A 13193-nucleotide genomic window follows, 5' to 3' on the forward strand; every position below is an offset into this window, starting at 1 on the left:
TATATATATATATATATGTGTGTCTATCCTGCTTCAACTGCCACAAAGAAAAATTGAGTCTCAAATTTTGATTGAGAATTTGCTTACTGAGATTATGTTTTTATTTGTGACTACTTTAACTACGACTACGAGGTTTGTGCTTGATAAAATTCTGATTCTTAATTACGACAACATATGTGCTGTGTTGATACTTAAATCTATTATGGTCAGAAGTTACAGGAAACACTGCCACTCGTTTGTCTCTTTCGGGAAGAAAGTAGGGCGATCTGCAACAGGACATTTCATTCTATCCATACACGACTTTGATGTTTTGTGCCCACATAATTTAAAGTGATCTATATTCTACTAGTCTGTTCTAAGGAAATGTGGTTATGAGACTCCAATAAATCATATCTGTCAGCAGGAGGTTGCTTAGAGTAGTTCTGTTTTGATCATGGCATCATAATCTGTAATATTTCAGAGAAAGTAAGTGGCCACAATGGGGTTGAGGTGAAAGGATAGAAATATGGTGTAACATAAAGAATTAAGATAGTCATAAATCCAGCTATATCTAAGATTTGACCATTTGTCCTTTGATATAATGGCAAACTGTCGAAGTTACACCTCAGCTCTTTGCCAATGACTGCTGGAAATAGGCACCAGCCCCCTCTGTGACTCTGAGCAGACAAACGGATACAGACAATGGATGGATGAATCGATTGACTTGACCGATTTATTATCAAGTCAGTTGTTTGTCTTCTCAACTAATACACAATGACTTAAGAACGTGGTTAATGAAGGGGTTTGTTTGTGGATACAAAATGGAAGTAGGAAAGGAAATGGCGATTCACTAATTGATCAGTTGGTGACCCTCTATAGAAGGGTCTCTGTACCTTCATCCATTTATTATTCTGCATCAGTAATCATACTAAATACAACCAAAGTCTTTATTTTGTTCTTTTTCCCGTTTTCCCATCATGCAGACACAGGTGTGAGAGACTACTACAAGAGCTACCCAATGGTAGATTACACCCACCGCCAATCCCCTCCGACCTTCCAGCCAATCAACTTCCACCCCAAGGACAAGCCCTTCCTGCCGCCTCCCGACGTCCACGCACCTCTCGCCATCACCATCAACGCCTCCCAGATGCCCAAGCCCAAGATCTCCAAGACCAACACGCACCCGCTAACCTCCAGCTCGGCCTTCAAAGCGTGGGACCCGAGCAAGAGCCACATCCCGCACCCGACGGCAACCCACATGGGCATCAGCGCGCAGCAGCAGCAGCAGCACCACCCCATCCAGCAGCAGCACCACCAGACGCTGCACCAGCAGAACAGTCGGCGCCAGGCCTACTCCAACAAGAGGCAGTTCAGCATCGAGACGTTGCCCGAGCTCTTCTCGCAGCCGCTGGGCTACGGCCACTCGCCGCACATGCACCCCAAGCACAAGGGACTGGCCACCAACAGCAAGACGGAGGTGACGGTGTGAGCAAACAAAGAAACGGGAGTCGAGGGGAAGCGCTCTGATATCCTTTATATCCACAGCTACCATGTTGCGTAGCGAGCAAATATCACATCTGGGATTTTTATGAACTGCATTTTCCTCAACATTTTTAACTGGAACAAAAATAACAGCGTGTGTGTGTGTGCGCGCGCGGCATTTGTATGTTTCTGAGACCACCGGATCGAAACCCCAACGGATGAGCCGTGAAGGTGACGTAGCAGCAGGTGTCAGCTGTGACCCTTTGAGCCTGGCAGCTTTCCTAAATAATTGAGTGGCCTCTTGGTGTGTTGACACACCTCTCTGTATTATCTCCCTCTTGCAACTTTGCCACATTCTGCTCCACTCTGTAGCCGCTCTGCACCACGTCCAAGTGTCCAGATTCCACTCAGAGACTTTTCTTACCCTTAAACCCAAAGTCCAGACTCCGAGGCTATGAGAGAAGCCGGCAGGGAGATATTTTTTCCTTTTTTTTATCCCCCTGAAAGTTTGGCTTCTCATCAGCTGAAACAATATCATTGGGTTGTCAGCTCTCATTGCCCTCCAGTCTTTTTAAGAGTGAGATATCAGCCTTGCAATTCATACCAGAGAGGAGGGCAGGAGACGGGAGTGGGGGTGGGTGGGAGGCATTCATCTCAATTCAGAGGCAAACGTGATGAGAAGGGATCCAAACTGCGTGCAGACCCACACATGCAAAACGTGCACACGCTCGTCAGATTTTACCGAGAGTCTCTGGCGATGTCAGGAAGCCCGCAGACTCCGCATCTATTCCCCCGGAGACAAACAGAAACACAATTTTCTCTCAAAACTCTGAATTCTCCTAGACTTGTGAAATGAATCAGTGAGCTGTCTCATTGGGAGCTAGAGCTTGATGATCTTTATAGCTGCAAAAGAAGCGACTGATGCTTTAAAATGGGACAGAAAAGTCCAATTTGTCCAGCCAGATCACTGTGAAGAGGAGCTTCACAAACGCGCCAGAGAATCCGTCAACTGTATATCTGGTGTTTCTATTTGGGTTGAATCTAAGATTCCCCTTGCTATTTTCATCTCCATATAGATAAAGTGCTTTGTAAAAAGGTATCTGTACCCCTTGTAGTCGGAAGCACAAACGTTATTGTGTCAACAATTGCTAGAGAATAAACAGCCTGTTTAAGACCAAGGAGCACAATATCCCAAGTTTTTAGCTTAAGTGGATGCAGCTGTCGACCAAAACTAAAAGACTAAGTAGGAAGAACATTAATCGAGAGAAGTGAACAAAGACGTCCAGGATAATCCTGAGGGATATACAGAAATACCCAGAAAATCTGTAAACAGGAATACTAAATTCAGCCTCTATGGAGGAGTTGCAGGTAGAAAGTTATTCTTTAAAGAAAACTTTAAATTTGAAATTTGCCTCAAGCCATTTAGGCAAAACAAATCTAGTTAGATGCTGCAAAAGTCTAGGATTCAAAGTTCACCTTCCAGCTTTAAAACTCTTAACATACAGCCAGAGACACAATGATGATATAAAACAAAACATATTTGTGTATTAGAATGGTCCAGTCAATGTAAAGATCTAAATCCAATTCAAACTTTACCACCAAACTGATTTTTAAAGTCGCCCTCTGTCCAATTTGACTCGGCTAGAGCTATTTAGCAAAGAACGGTCAAACATTTCAGTCTCTAGAAACACAAAGGGGTAGAGTCACCGCTCCAGAAAGAGCACATCAAGATTTCTAATTGGAGCATTACAAAATGTAGAATAGCTCAAGGGGTGCGAGTATGTTTTTGCAAGGTTCTGTATGCATACCTCCTTCCTTCTTAACAACATGGAGTGTTTCTGGGTGTAAGGAGAGAAAGCGCCAGAGAACAAGAGCACCTTCTCCTGGATGGAGCCGTTTGATGCGAGTGTTTAGTGCTGCTGCTTGCGCTGCAGTTTGCTTCACTCCCTCTTAATGAAGTATCTCAGCACTACATGTGAGTGACTGCTAGCACTTAAACAAATCTCTAATGTAATTCATGCCTCGGATGCACACAGCTTACACATCAAGAGAGCTTGCTTGGTCTGAGGCCATGCTTTCATCCAAATGGGGGAAAAACAAAATGAGAAAGTTCCTCCCCCTCCCCCTGCAATTTAGATGTTCGGATTTACGGTTTTCTAATGTGACCTAAAATCTTTTGTTTTTGTGTTGACGGCTTAGTCGTCATACTGGCAGGATTTAAGGAATGCAACATCGAGCAAGACTTGCCTCAATGTTCTGTTAGGTGGAAATCCTTCGTAACATCGTCTTTCGTCCAAAATCTTCATTTCATTTTTGTTGAGCATGCAGCACATTCACATTCTCAACACGTCGCATGCGGACGCTTGATCACAGGCCTACCGTGTAACATTTGATGGCCCCAGATATCCCCTAGGGCCGCTCTTCAGTGTGCAGGGTAGTGATTTACACCAGCAGCTCTCTGAGTGAGAACAGTTAATCTGATTGTCGGGATGCTGCAGAAGCAACAGAAAGCACGGAGACCCTTCTTTGGTTAGAAGATTTGATAGTAAGACTATCTACGACTATCAATTATCCAATCAATGCTTGTTCACCTTGTTCTCCGTTTGACTTGTCAAGCATTGCAGTCGGTTGTAATAAAACCATTTTAAATACAGAGCCCCTCGCATTTATTGGCGTCTCTGGTAAAAAATTTATTTCAAGATTTCATGTGAAAAAGTGTATAAAACCCTTTAATCTGGGTACATTTATTCAGCGAAGAAAAAATGTCAAGAACAAAATCAACAGTGGCCCTAAAAATCCCTTCAAACAAAGCACCAGTTTAATGTTAGGAAGCATCTCTGCCATTTTTGGCATTATGGATACATATTAATCTAACACAATGATTATGAGATCTAAAATTTCTACAGTATGTTTTTTGAGGGGCAACATACACTGCCACCATTTGACATGCAATTCATTTCCATGAACAAACCCAAACTGGCAGAATTTGGCCTGAATTTAATGCTCCAGCAAACCTCTTGCACCTGTTGGACTTCTTTAGCCTTTATATCCTAAATTTAAAATCTCCGCCTGGACATTTTTGCTTATTTTAATTATACGCAGTTCCTTACATGTCCTGTAAGTAAATATATATTTGCCTATTTATCCACAACAACTGGAACTTTCAATATCTAGCAAGTTATTTTCGCAATTTACCGTCTATTAAAATTAATTTCACTCCCTGCTACATTGGGGCTGAAGTTACCGTAATAATCCGAGATCAGCTGGAAAGCACAACGTCTCCCCTTTCAGAAACCGTTGGAATTTTTCAGACTGCGCAACGTGTGGCGGAAAAACGGTACTGCATATTTGGCTGGACCGTCGGCGCTCCGTTTAGGACTTAGACGGTTAATTCAGGATGTCGCCTGTGATTAAAAACTCTCCACAGGTGAAAACCAGACCCATCTATTGATGTTCAAACACAGTGTTCTTGATGTTATATGCACCTACTAAAAACCCTAACAACTTAAAATTGCTTTTACTGCTCTAAGAGTTACTGGCTATTTACAAGTTCTTCCACTGCTTAAAAAAATACTGAAGAATGTCCTTCTGATGACTACCTATACAAGTACCTTTTGAATTTGCTTTTTAGAGAATTGGTCCAGCAATGACTCCTCCTCAAACCAATATTCCTAAAAAATAAATTAAAAAAAATGCAATTTTAAAATTTTTTTACAACTCAAGTCCCACTTACTGATTGAATTCACCTTCAGTTGTTATCACGAGGACACCAGATATGCCGCAGTGGATAAGTCTGGCACATGCTTCGGCACATCAGGCATCAAACTGCACCGCTTACCATAGTCACACACTATTTAGCTCTTTTTTTTTTTATCTTTCCCTCTCTTCTCTCTTTTCGTCATTCCGTCTGCCTCTCTCCCACGCCTTCCCCCCCCCTCCCGGCAGACTTTCTTCTGCCGCCCGAACCCCTCCCTCTGTGCATCCATATCCATGAAAGGCTGAGTGATGGGTACCAAGAGCTTGTCTGGTGTTTGGTGCCCACCGCTTCGAGCCGCTATGAACCACGAGAATCTCCCTGGGTCCTCCTCGTGTGCAGCTGACTGTGTGTTGGGAGTCGGCCATGATAGACGACGGTGTCATGGAAAGCGTAGCGGGCTCCGGATCCGCTCCCCGCTGAGCAGTCAGACACAAACATGATTAGGCTTGCACAAATGCAGACTGCAACATGAATTTGCAACATTGTTTTTCGCATCTGGACATTCCGAGAGTGAGCCAAACATTCATCTGGGTGGAAAAATTCCACTCAGACAAATAAGCTAGTTTGCATCTAAAATTTTATTGCGATGCAAATGAACACATCCAGATAAAATGAGCAATGAAGGAAAACTTTAACAAGTGAGAATTAATTAGCAATATAACGCACGCTCCAACTGCTGCAGTGACTTCTCCACTTTACCTCTCCAAGATGTAAAAAACCTGTTAGGCAAGCTGCTGGAGTGCCGCTCGGCGCCCTCTGGCACGCCTTTGTAATAAGGGATCAGCTAAGAATGGGGGGATCATGAATACAAAAGCACCAATGGGATATGCATGGTGTGAATATGCATCAAACGCATCTGTGCTTGTGCTCGCTTCGGCTCTGCGGCGCATTTAATGTGCCGGTTTCTCCTCCGTGGCATCCCTCTTTCCTTTTGACTTTTAGTCCCAGGAGGTGCAAACACTTTTAGTGGGTCACTTCATGTGAAAAAGCTTTCTGGCCTTTAAAACCCCGACCGAGCTGCCACAAATCACTGCTAATGCATTAGAGGAGCGGCTCTCAAACCTTTAATGACGAGTACCATCTCAGTATTAAGGTTCTGAAGCATCGCCATGTTGACAGACATCATAAAACATTAAAATAAATGGACATTTTGAATTGAAGAACAAGAGGTAAATATACTCATTTTCATTTTGGGCCATGTCAAAAATCTGAATGTTCTTAAAGGGCCGGTTGTGACGGAAGATATTGATAAGACCAGTTTAAGTGTTAAAATATCAATAAATAGCTGTTCCTCAAGGATTTTGAGATTGTTTTAGTGTATTTTTTGCAATCAAAATTAAAGAGTTTGTGGCGCCAATCTAGAAATGTTTTGTAAGGAATTTTTAAGATATTCACGCTAATGTATGATGTTAAATGTGACTTTTTATTCTATCAATTACGGACTATAAAATCAAGTAAGACTGAGGCAGCAGTCACTTAAACTCAATGTGACCAATTTTGAGAAAATTTGCAGTAAAATCCGAAAAAAATGTAGAGATTTTTTGATTTTGTGTGAATTTTGCAGTTTTGTGAAAAACTGGAAGGACTTATTGATGTAATTTGGAGTCCAGAGGGACACATAAAAAGCTATGGTGGGCCAGATTTGGCCCCCGGGCCTTGAGTTTGACACCTGTGCCCTAGATAATATAATAGATTATTCTAAACTGAGCAGAAAAACCTTCTTTTTTTTTTTCTAAAAAATACCAAAGGGACAGTTTTTCTTTTCTCATTTTTTTTTTTACTGAATTTGAATTTGAGTCAAGTGACAGAGATACACCAGCCTAAAATATCACATGGACTACTCTGACGTCGACTAGAGTATCCTTCATAGAGTAGACCAAAAGTATTGCCACAGTGTTGTTTTGCTTTCTACATCCCCAACAGCATTGTGTATCATCACCCTGGTCGTCATGGGATTGTCAGCCAGCGGTACCTGCACCGTGCTCAAGACAATCCAGAATTTTTTCATGTTGTTTCATGATAGTGGTCTGATCCGCAAAACGCTAGCAAAACAGCTTCGTCCCAGTTTATGTTCAAAAAACCTTTGAAGACTCAGGACTTTAGAGAGCGTCTCCTGCTCTGCCCCGTCTTTCTGCACCTCTCTCTGACAGAATCTGACAAGTGGTCTTCCTTCTAAGTAGCTTATCGGTAGCTTTGATATTAACTGGATTGCCATTGTTTGTAAGTTGCTTTGGATAAAAGCATCTACCAAATGCAAAGACATGGATTGTTGCCTTCCCTCAGAATTTGCACTAATTTTGCATGTTCAGTCTTTAAAATATTCTCGCCATCCTTCTCCCTTGCTGTGTTTTCTGTTTAAAGACAGATGTACGCACACGCCTTGTCATTTTAGCTTAGCTTTTAATCAGCATGGAAATGGTAATATCAAAATTTCACAAAGAGAGGGTGCCCAGGTATCACCCATAGTATTTGTAGCAAAGTTTGAAAACCTTGGCATTAGAAGTTGCAAAAAACAAAAAAATTTGCATAAGGACAGCAAGTAAACAAGCAATACGAATCGGTAAAGCAGTAACAAGCAATCACCACTCTTCAACCTCTCCTCAACTTTTTGCCCACTTAGATCCCTTCTTAGAGTTTAGGGGCTTATGCCAACGAGTGTGTGGAGCTTAAACAGAGGGGAGCACTGAGCAGAAGAGGAGACTCTACAGAGGGCCTGAGAGGACACAGTCTGGAGTGAAAAAGATGATCTGGCTTGCATGGACACAGCAGATACGGCATTGGCTGTTTTTTTATTTTATTTTTTTTATCCAGATTTGTCTGCAGAGTCGTGAAGCATTCATCCTGGGTTCTATCTCTTTGATGTATTCGAGCAGTCAGCTTTATAAAAGGATTCTGCCGCCGCGGCTGCAAAGAGAAGTGGCTCTGTACTCTGATCTGCAAATGTTCACAGCAGGATCTGGACCCCCTCGTTATTCTCGTCATACTCTGACAGACCTCAAGCGCTGCGATCTCAGAACGAGCAAACAGCGCAGGATGGTGCGACGCCGGCTCCAGGATTTACAATCAGAGGAGAGAGAAACAAGTCCTTCAGGACAAACAGAGCCTGAGGATAAGCTACCAGCAAAGTCACAGACACAACTTTTCTACATTTTTCTTGGCGCACTTTTGTCGCACGGATTAGCCGACGGTGCGAGTGCCAGCTGACTTTAACTTCTTCCTGCACTTTGGGATATGTTGCTTCCAAGGTGCCAGAATCCCAAGAAACGATCATTCTGACATACTGGAGAGAAACTGACACATTTTAGTGTTGATTTCCCTGTGGTCCAAAAGCTCTGGATTTTTTTTTTTTTTAATAATAATAATTGTTTTGTGTGCGTTCGTGTGTGTGTGTGTGTCTTCAATTCAGGCTGGACGTCTTTGACTACCTTCAGGCAAAGACTAAATTAAAAAACAGCTGGTGAAGCTAAGTTAATTGGACTGGAAAAAGCCTCTGATGAGCCACAGTTTTGCCTCTGATGTGAACAATGTACAACACTCGCGCACAAGCACTCATGCACGTACAGACAAAGAACTCACATCTACATACAAAGACCACAGTTTTGTGGAATGAAACAGGACCAAAAGCCTTGAATCAGGGGAAACTGAGTACACCTAACTGATGCTTTAACATCCAAAACAGTGGGAATGCTGAGACTGTTTTGGAGCGTCAGCTTAGCGTGAGTTTACTCAATCTCTCCTGATGAATGACAGACTATGGCGCCGCTCGCTCACCCGCGAGCAAACTGACTGTTGTTTCTGAACGTTCCTCTCCAAAAAATACACAACGCAAGTATTCTACCCAAGGTTATGTGAATGCAACCTGGTAGACATACTTGGGCATCCATGATCCTTAGCAATATGTAGACTATTGTGTACTGTTCAGTTGTTTCCTTGTCCTCTGTCGGTTTTCGTACGGTGTTTTTTCCAGGACTGAGCTCCTGTTAGAAGCATTAAGACGTTAATTTGACCTATATAGAATCGACGAAGCGCTTCCAGATTTTAGACTCATGGCTGCACACCCTCCTAGATCTAAGCACCCCACCCGTCATACGTCACACAATATAACTCCAAAGGTCACAGATAATCTTTTGAATTTCATTCTATGTCATGTATACGGTACAAAGCTTGTGATCTTTGTGAGTTACATTGTTTGGTATAAACACGCACTTGTGTATTTATTGTTAAAGATATTGCATTGTATCCAAGTGCTTTGCAACACGTTAGCTGAAAAAAAAAAGGGAACACTGAATTATTTCTTGTACAGCTTTTTGCACCTCTGGAAAACTGAAGAAGAAAATAAAGTCATGCTTTGTTTCATGATCATTTGTACTGGGCGGCAATAGGCTGCTTTGGACTGCTATGTACTACTTGTGTATATATATATATATATATATGAATGCCGTACCATTTGTCTGCTGTGAAAGTTGTTGACTACTCAGCTTATATAAGGGCTTTTTATAGATTTAAAACCAGACAGGCATCACTCTCTGTAACTCAAAATATTCTCTGGAGGTTTTTTTTTGTTTTGTTTTGTTTGTTTTTAGAAATGAAGGGATATGAACAAAAATTTTCATGCATACAAAAATGCTGTATAAATAAAATTTTCAACTGACTTACTGAGGTGTTTTTAGGTACTCATGTTATATTTGCCCATGTGTCATGTTTGAATAAATCGTACAAGAAACACCGTATCGATCGTACTTGCGTGGAGTACTGCGGCTGCTTCTTTCAAACCATGAGATTTTTGAAATAGACCAAGTGGATACTGTTTTAAAGGAGGGGTATTATGTAAAATCACATTTTTTTGGAGCTTTGCATCATCTTACAATGTTATTGCCTCATCGAAACATACCTGGAGTGTTGCTTTGATTCTTTTGTGCATGTTTGAGAAATGCTTGAGTCTCTCGTGGCAACCATTCAGCAGTGCCTAAACGCCCATTAGTGGTTCTGATGTCAGCCATGTTCTGGGATTAGATAAAAGTCTGAGGTCCCTGACTCAAAGGTTTAGGTTTAAAAGCTTCAATGTGTTGTACACTTAAATAAAAAATACTATTTAGTAATCCCATATATCATATAGAGCCCTTTTAGAAATATCAATAGATGGATATGTCGACAGTCTTCTGGCTGCAGAGTGAATGCTACTTGTTCGTACCACCTTCTTTAAGTGAGAATTTTAGTATTGAAAAGGAGAAGACACAACACAACTACCTAGTATGTTTTGCACAAACCTCTAAAGTGGTAGAAGTTGTGTCTGAATGTTGTTGCATTAATGGGTGAGGCGAAAACTGAGGGTTTTGCAGAAGAGCAATACAGGCATAGGCTTTTTAAATTGCACTATCATCGCTGGAAGGGTAGTTTTTTAGCCTATTTTACCACCATTTCACAACCTAGTAAAGCCATAGAGTTGACAGCCGAAGCTGTCCCCCACCTTTTCCCTCAGCAGTCTATATTCAGATTGAGCAGCTAAAAAGCTGGCTAGGTTCTGAATATAGGATCATTTTGAGACCTATTAAATAACTTCTAACCTTGTAAATTTAAATACAGTGGAGATAAAGGCACACATTTTAGCGGCACACCCGAGTCCCAACATGGTTTATTCATATTGCACAGTACAATGATTGAGTAGAAACTTTAGATCTGAACATATTGGTATCAGCAGACATTTAAATTCAGATTTAATTTATTTCATGATCAGATAGGAGCATCTCCACCAGTAAACATAAATATTCTTGGCCTGTGGAAAATGTTAATTGACAGTTTTCAGGACTCCTCTCAGACATCAGACGTCGAATGAGTCTCTTTTTTGGTGAGATGCTGAAGTTAAATAAAAATTTCTCCATTACGTGGCTTAATGAAAACCAATCTCGCTGAGGACCATTTCACTGTCTTTTTGATTCATTTTTTTAAATTAAAGTATTACGAGCATGATTGACTGTCATTGATGAAAGTCATAAGGAAGATCCATCCTTTGACAAGAGAGAGGTGCATTGTGGGAAGTCCTGTAATGTGGGGATTCAGATGCCTGTAATGATGTCCTCCGTCAATCATGCAGAAAAGACCTCCGGCAGGAAATTTTACACTTTTGAGGTAGTCAGGTTTGATCATCTTCTTTTTTATCAGGGCTGTACCACAGACCGGAGGACTGCCTGAACTATCCAGCTAAGCTACTAGAGCTTTGCTCTGTGTACATTTTCCTTCAGCAGGTGATTTTCTTTCTAAACTTTATAGTTTATCTGATTGCGCTGGTTATCATGTAGCAGGTCTCAGGTGTGAGATCAGTCGGGAGATTAAGGTTATGATGAAATTGACAAGTGGTGTGCTCTCTCCTTCTTCTCTAGCCTGTCTGATTTACTAACACAAACATGTTTCATTCTGCTCATTTAACAATGAGTCTTCAGTTATTAAACATTTTCCAGTTACAATCCAAGGTTACAACAAAAATAGTTCCCTTTTCATAGTTAAAATGCTTAAGGGGTAATATTTTTCAAGTATACACATGACAAAATGTACATATCTCAATCATGGTTCTTGTTGTTTTAACAAACATTTCTAGTCACACAGACTGAACATAAATGGCTGTTTGATATATTGCCCTTAGTCACAATGTTGACACAATGGGAAACCCATATAAGAGTGACGGATGTAGCAGGCTAGCACACTTATTTAAGCTAACTTTAACATGGAGTCAACTTAGTAATTGCACAATAACCAGTATAGATGAACGATTTATCAAGTGAGCGATAAAAGAAATCAGGATGAAGTAAAACCTTGTGCACCTACAGTGCTAGCATAGTTAGCAATGCTAGCATACGCACTCAAAACAACAGCATTCTGTGCACAATCCATCCAAGGTCAATAAAGCCCCGAAAAACACCATTTCACAAACAAACCGTAGGTTAGTAGACACTTTAAGATCACACAGAAGTTGTAAATATTTAAGTTAAATAATTCACTACCCTGTAAAGAACAGGGAAAACGATGAAATCGACATTTGCTTCTTCTCAAGCCAGTCTAAGGGGAGACTGTCTTCGCACACCTTAGAGCGCCAGCGTGATGCCCCCTAGTGGCAATATTTAATTACACCGCAATTAATGTCCTACTTTTTCCACTGGGAAATTCACAGTAGTTTACTTTATTGTTATAAGTAGTGTTAAGCCAACCAAAATAAGAAAATACCCTAAACAAAATGTGACAAACATTTAAGGGTACCACAATCACTCGACATATACAATACGTTTCGCCTCGTGACCTTAGACACAAATCCCGTATAGACATCATCGACAGCTCTCCAAAGATGAACCATACTGGGCTTTTCTGTGTGCATTCTGTGTGTTCTGGCAGGTCTGTGGGCATCATCTCCAGCTGCCACTGATGTCACAGTTCATCTGTGTGTCTCCAGGGTTTGGACCAAATCCATCATGGAGAGCAAAAAGCCAAATGCCACAAACCATGTCCACAATAATTCTCTCTCCATCGCTCCATCGCTGTTCCTCTCCAACAGCCACCGCGGGGTCCGGTACCAGTGAATAAATGTTTTTATTCAGGTCAGCGGACTCTGGAATTTTGTTTTACCGTCATGTACTCAGTCATCCTGCTAATTCTCGCACTGGGACTGCTGTGCTGTTGCAGCAGAAGCGGGAACTCCCAGTGACCTACAGCAGACATTTCCACCAGCCCCAGTGGGAAAACCGCATTGAGCAATCTCCCAGTGAGGCGTGACGCCGAGGCACACACCCGGCATACATATAGAAAGGATTCAGCTATAATTGATTTCCTTTTGCAATTGCGATTTCTGCTGTTTTTTCCACGGGACACTGTCAAGGTAGATTGTGAAGGTAGGCATAAGATACTCTTGTGACAATATAAAAGTTGTTTTGTTGTTTGTTTTTTCAAAAAGGGGTGCCAGCCAGGTATCCCAATGAGGATTTGCAAAGTT

General features: G+C 41.5%; 1 protein-coding gene across 1 annotated transcript in view; it reads left to right on the forward strand.

The window, feature by feature from the left end:
• Positions 1-6737, forward strand: part of LOC103147399 (protein shisa-9) — a 106816-nt gene extending 100079 nt beyond the window's left edge. Inside the window, exon 5 of the mRNA XM_007565717.2 lies at positions 963-6737. Coding sequence (XP_007565779.1) covers positions 963-1468 — 506 coding nt within the window. The 3' untranslated portion in view covers positions 1469-6737. The remainder of the gene's footprint in view (positions 1-962) is intronic.
• The last annotated feature ends 6456 nt before the right edge of the window (positions 6738-13193 follow it).

The sequence above is a fragment of the Poecilia formosa genome, unplaced genomic scaffold (assembly GCF_000485575.1).
Source record: "Poecilia formosa unplaced genomic scaffold, Poecilia_formosa-5.1.2 Scaffold182, whole genome shotgun sequence".
Taxonomy (NCBI): domain Eukaryota; kingdom Metazoa; phylum Chordata; class Actinopteri; order Cyprinodontiformes; family Poeciliidae; genus Poecilia; species Poecilia formosa.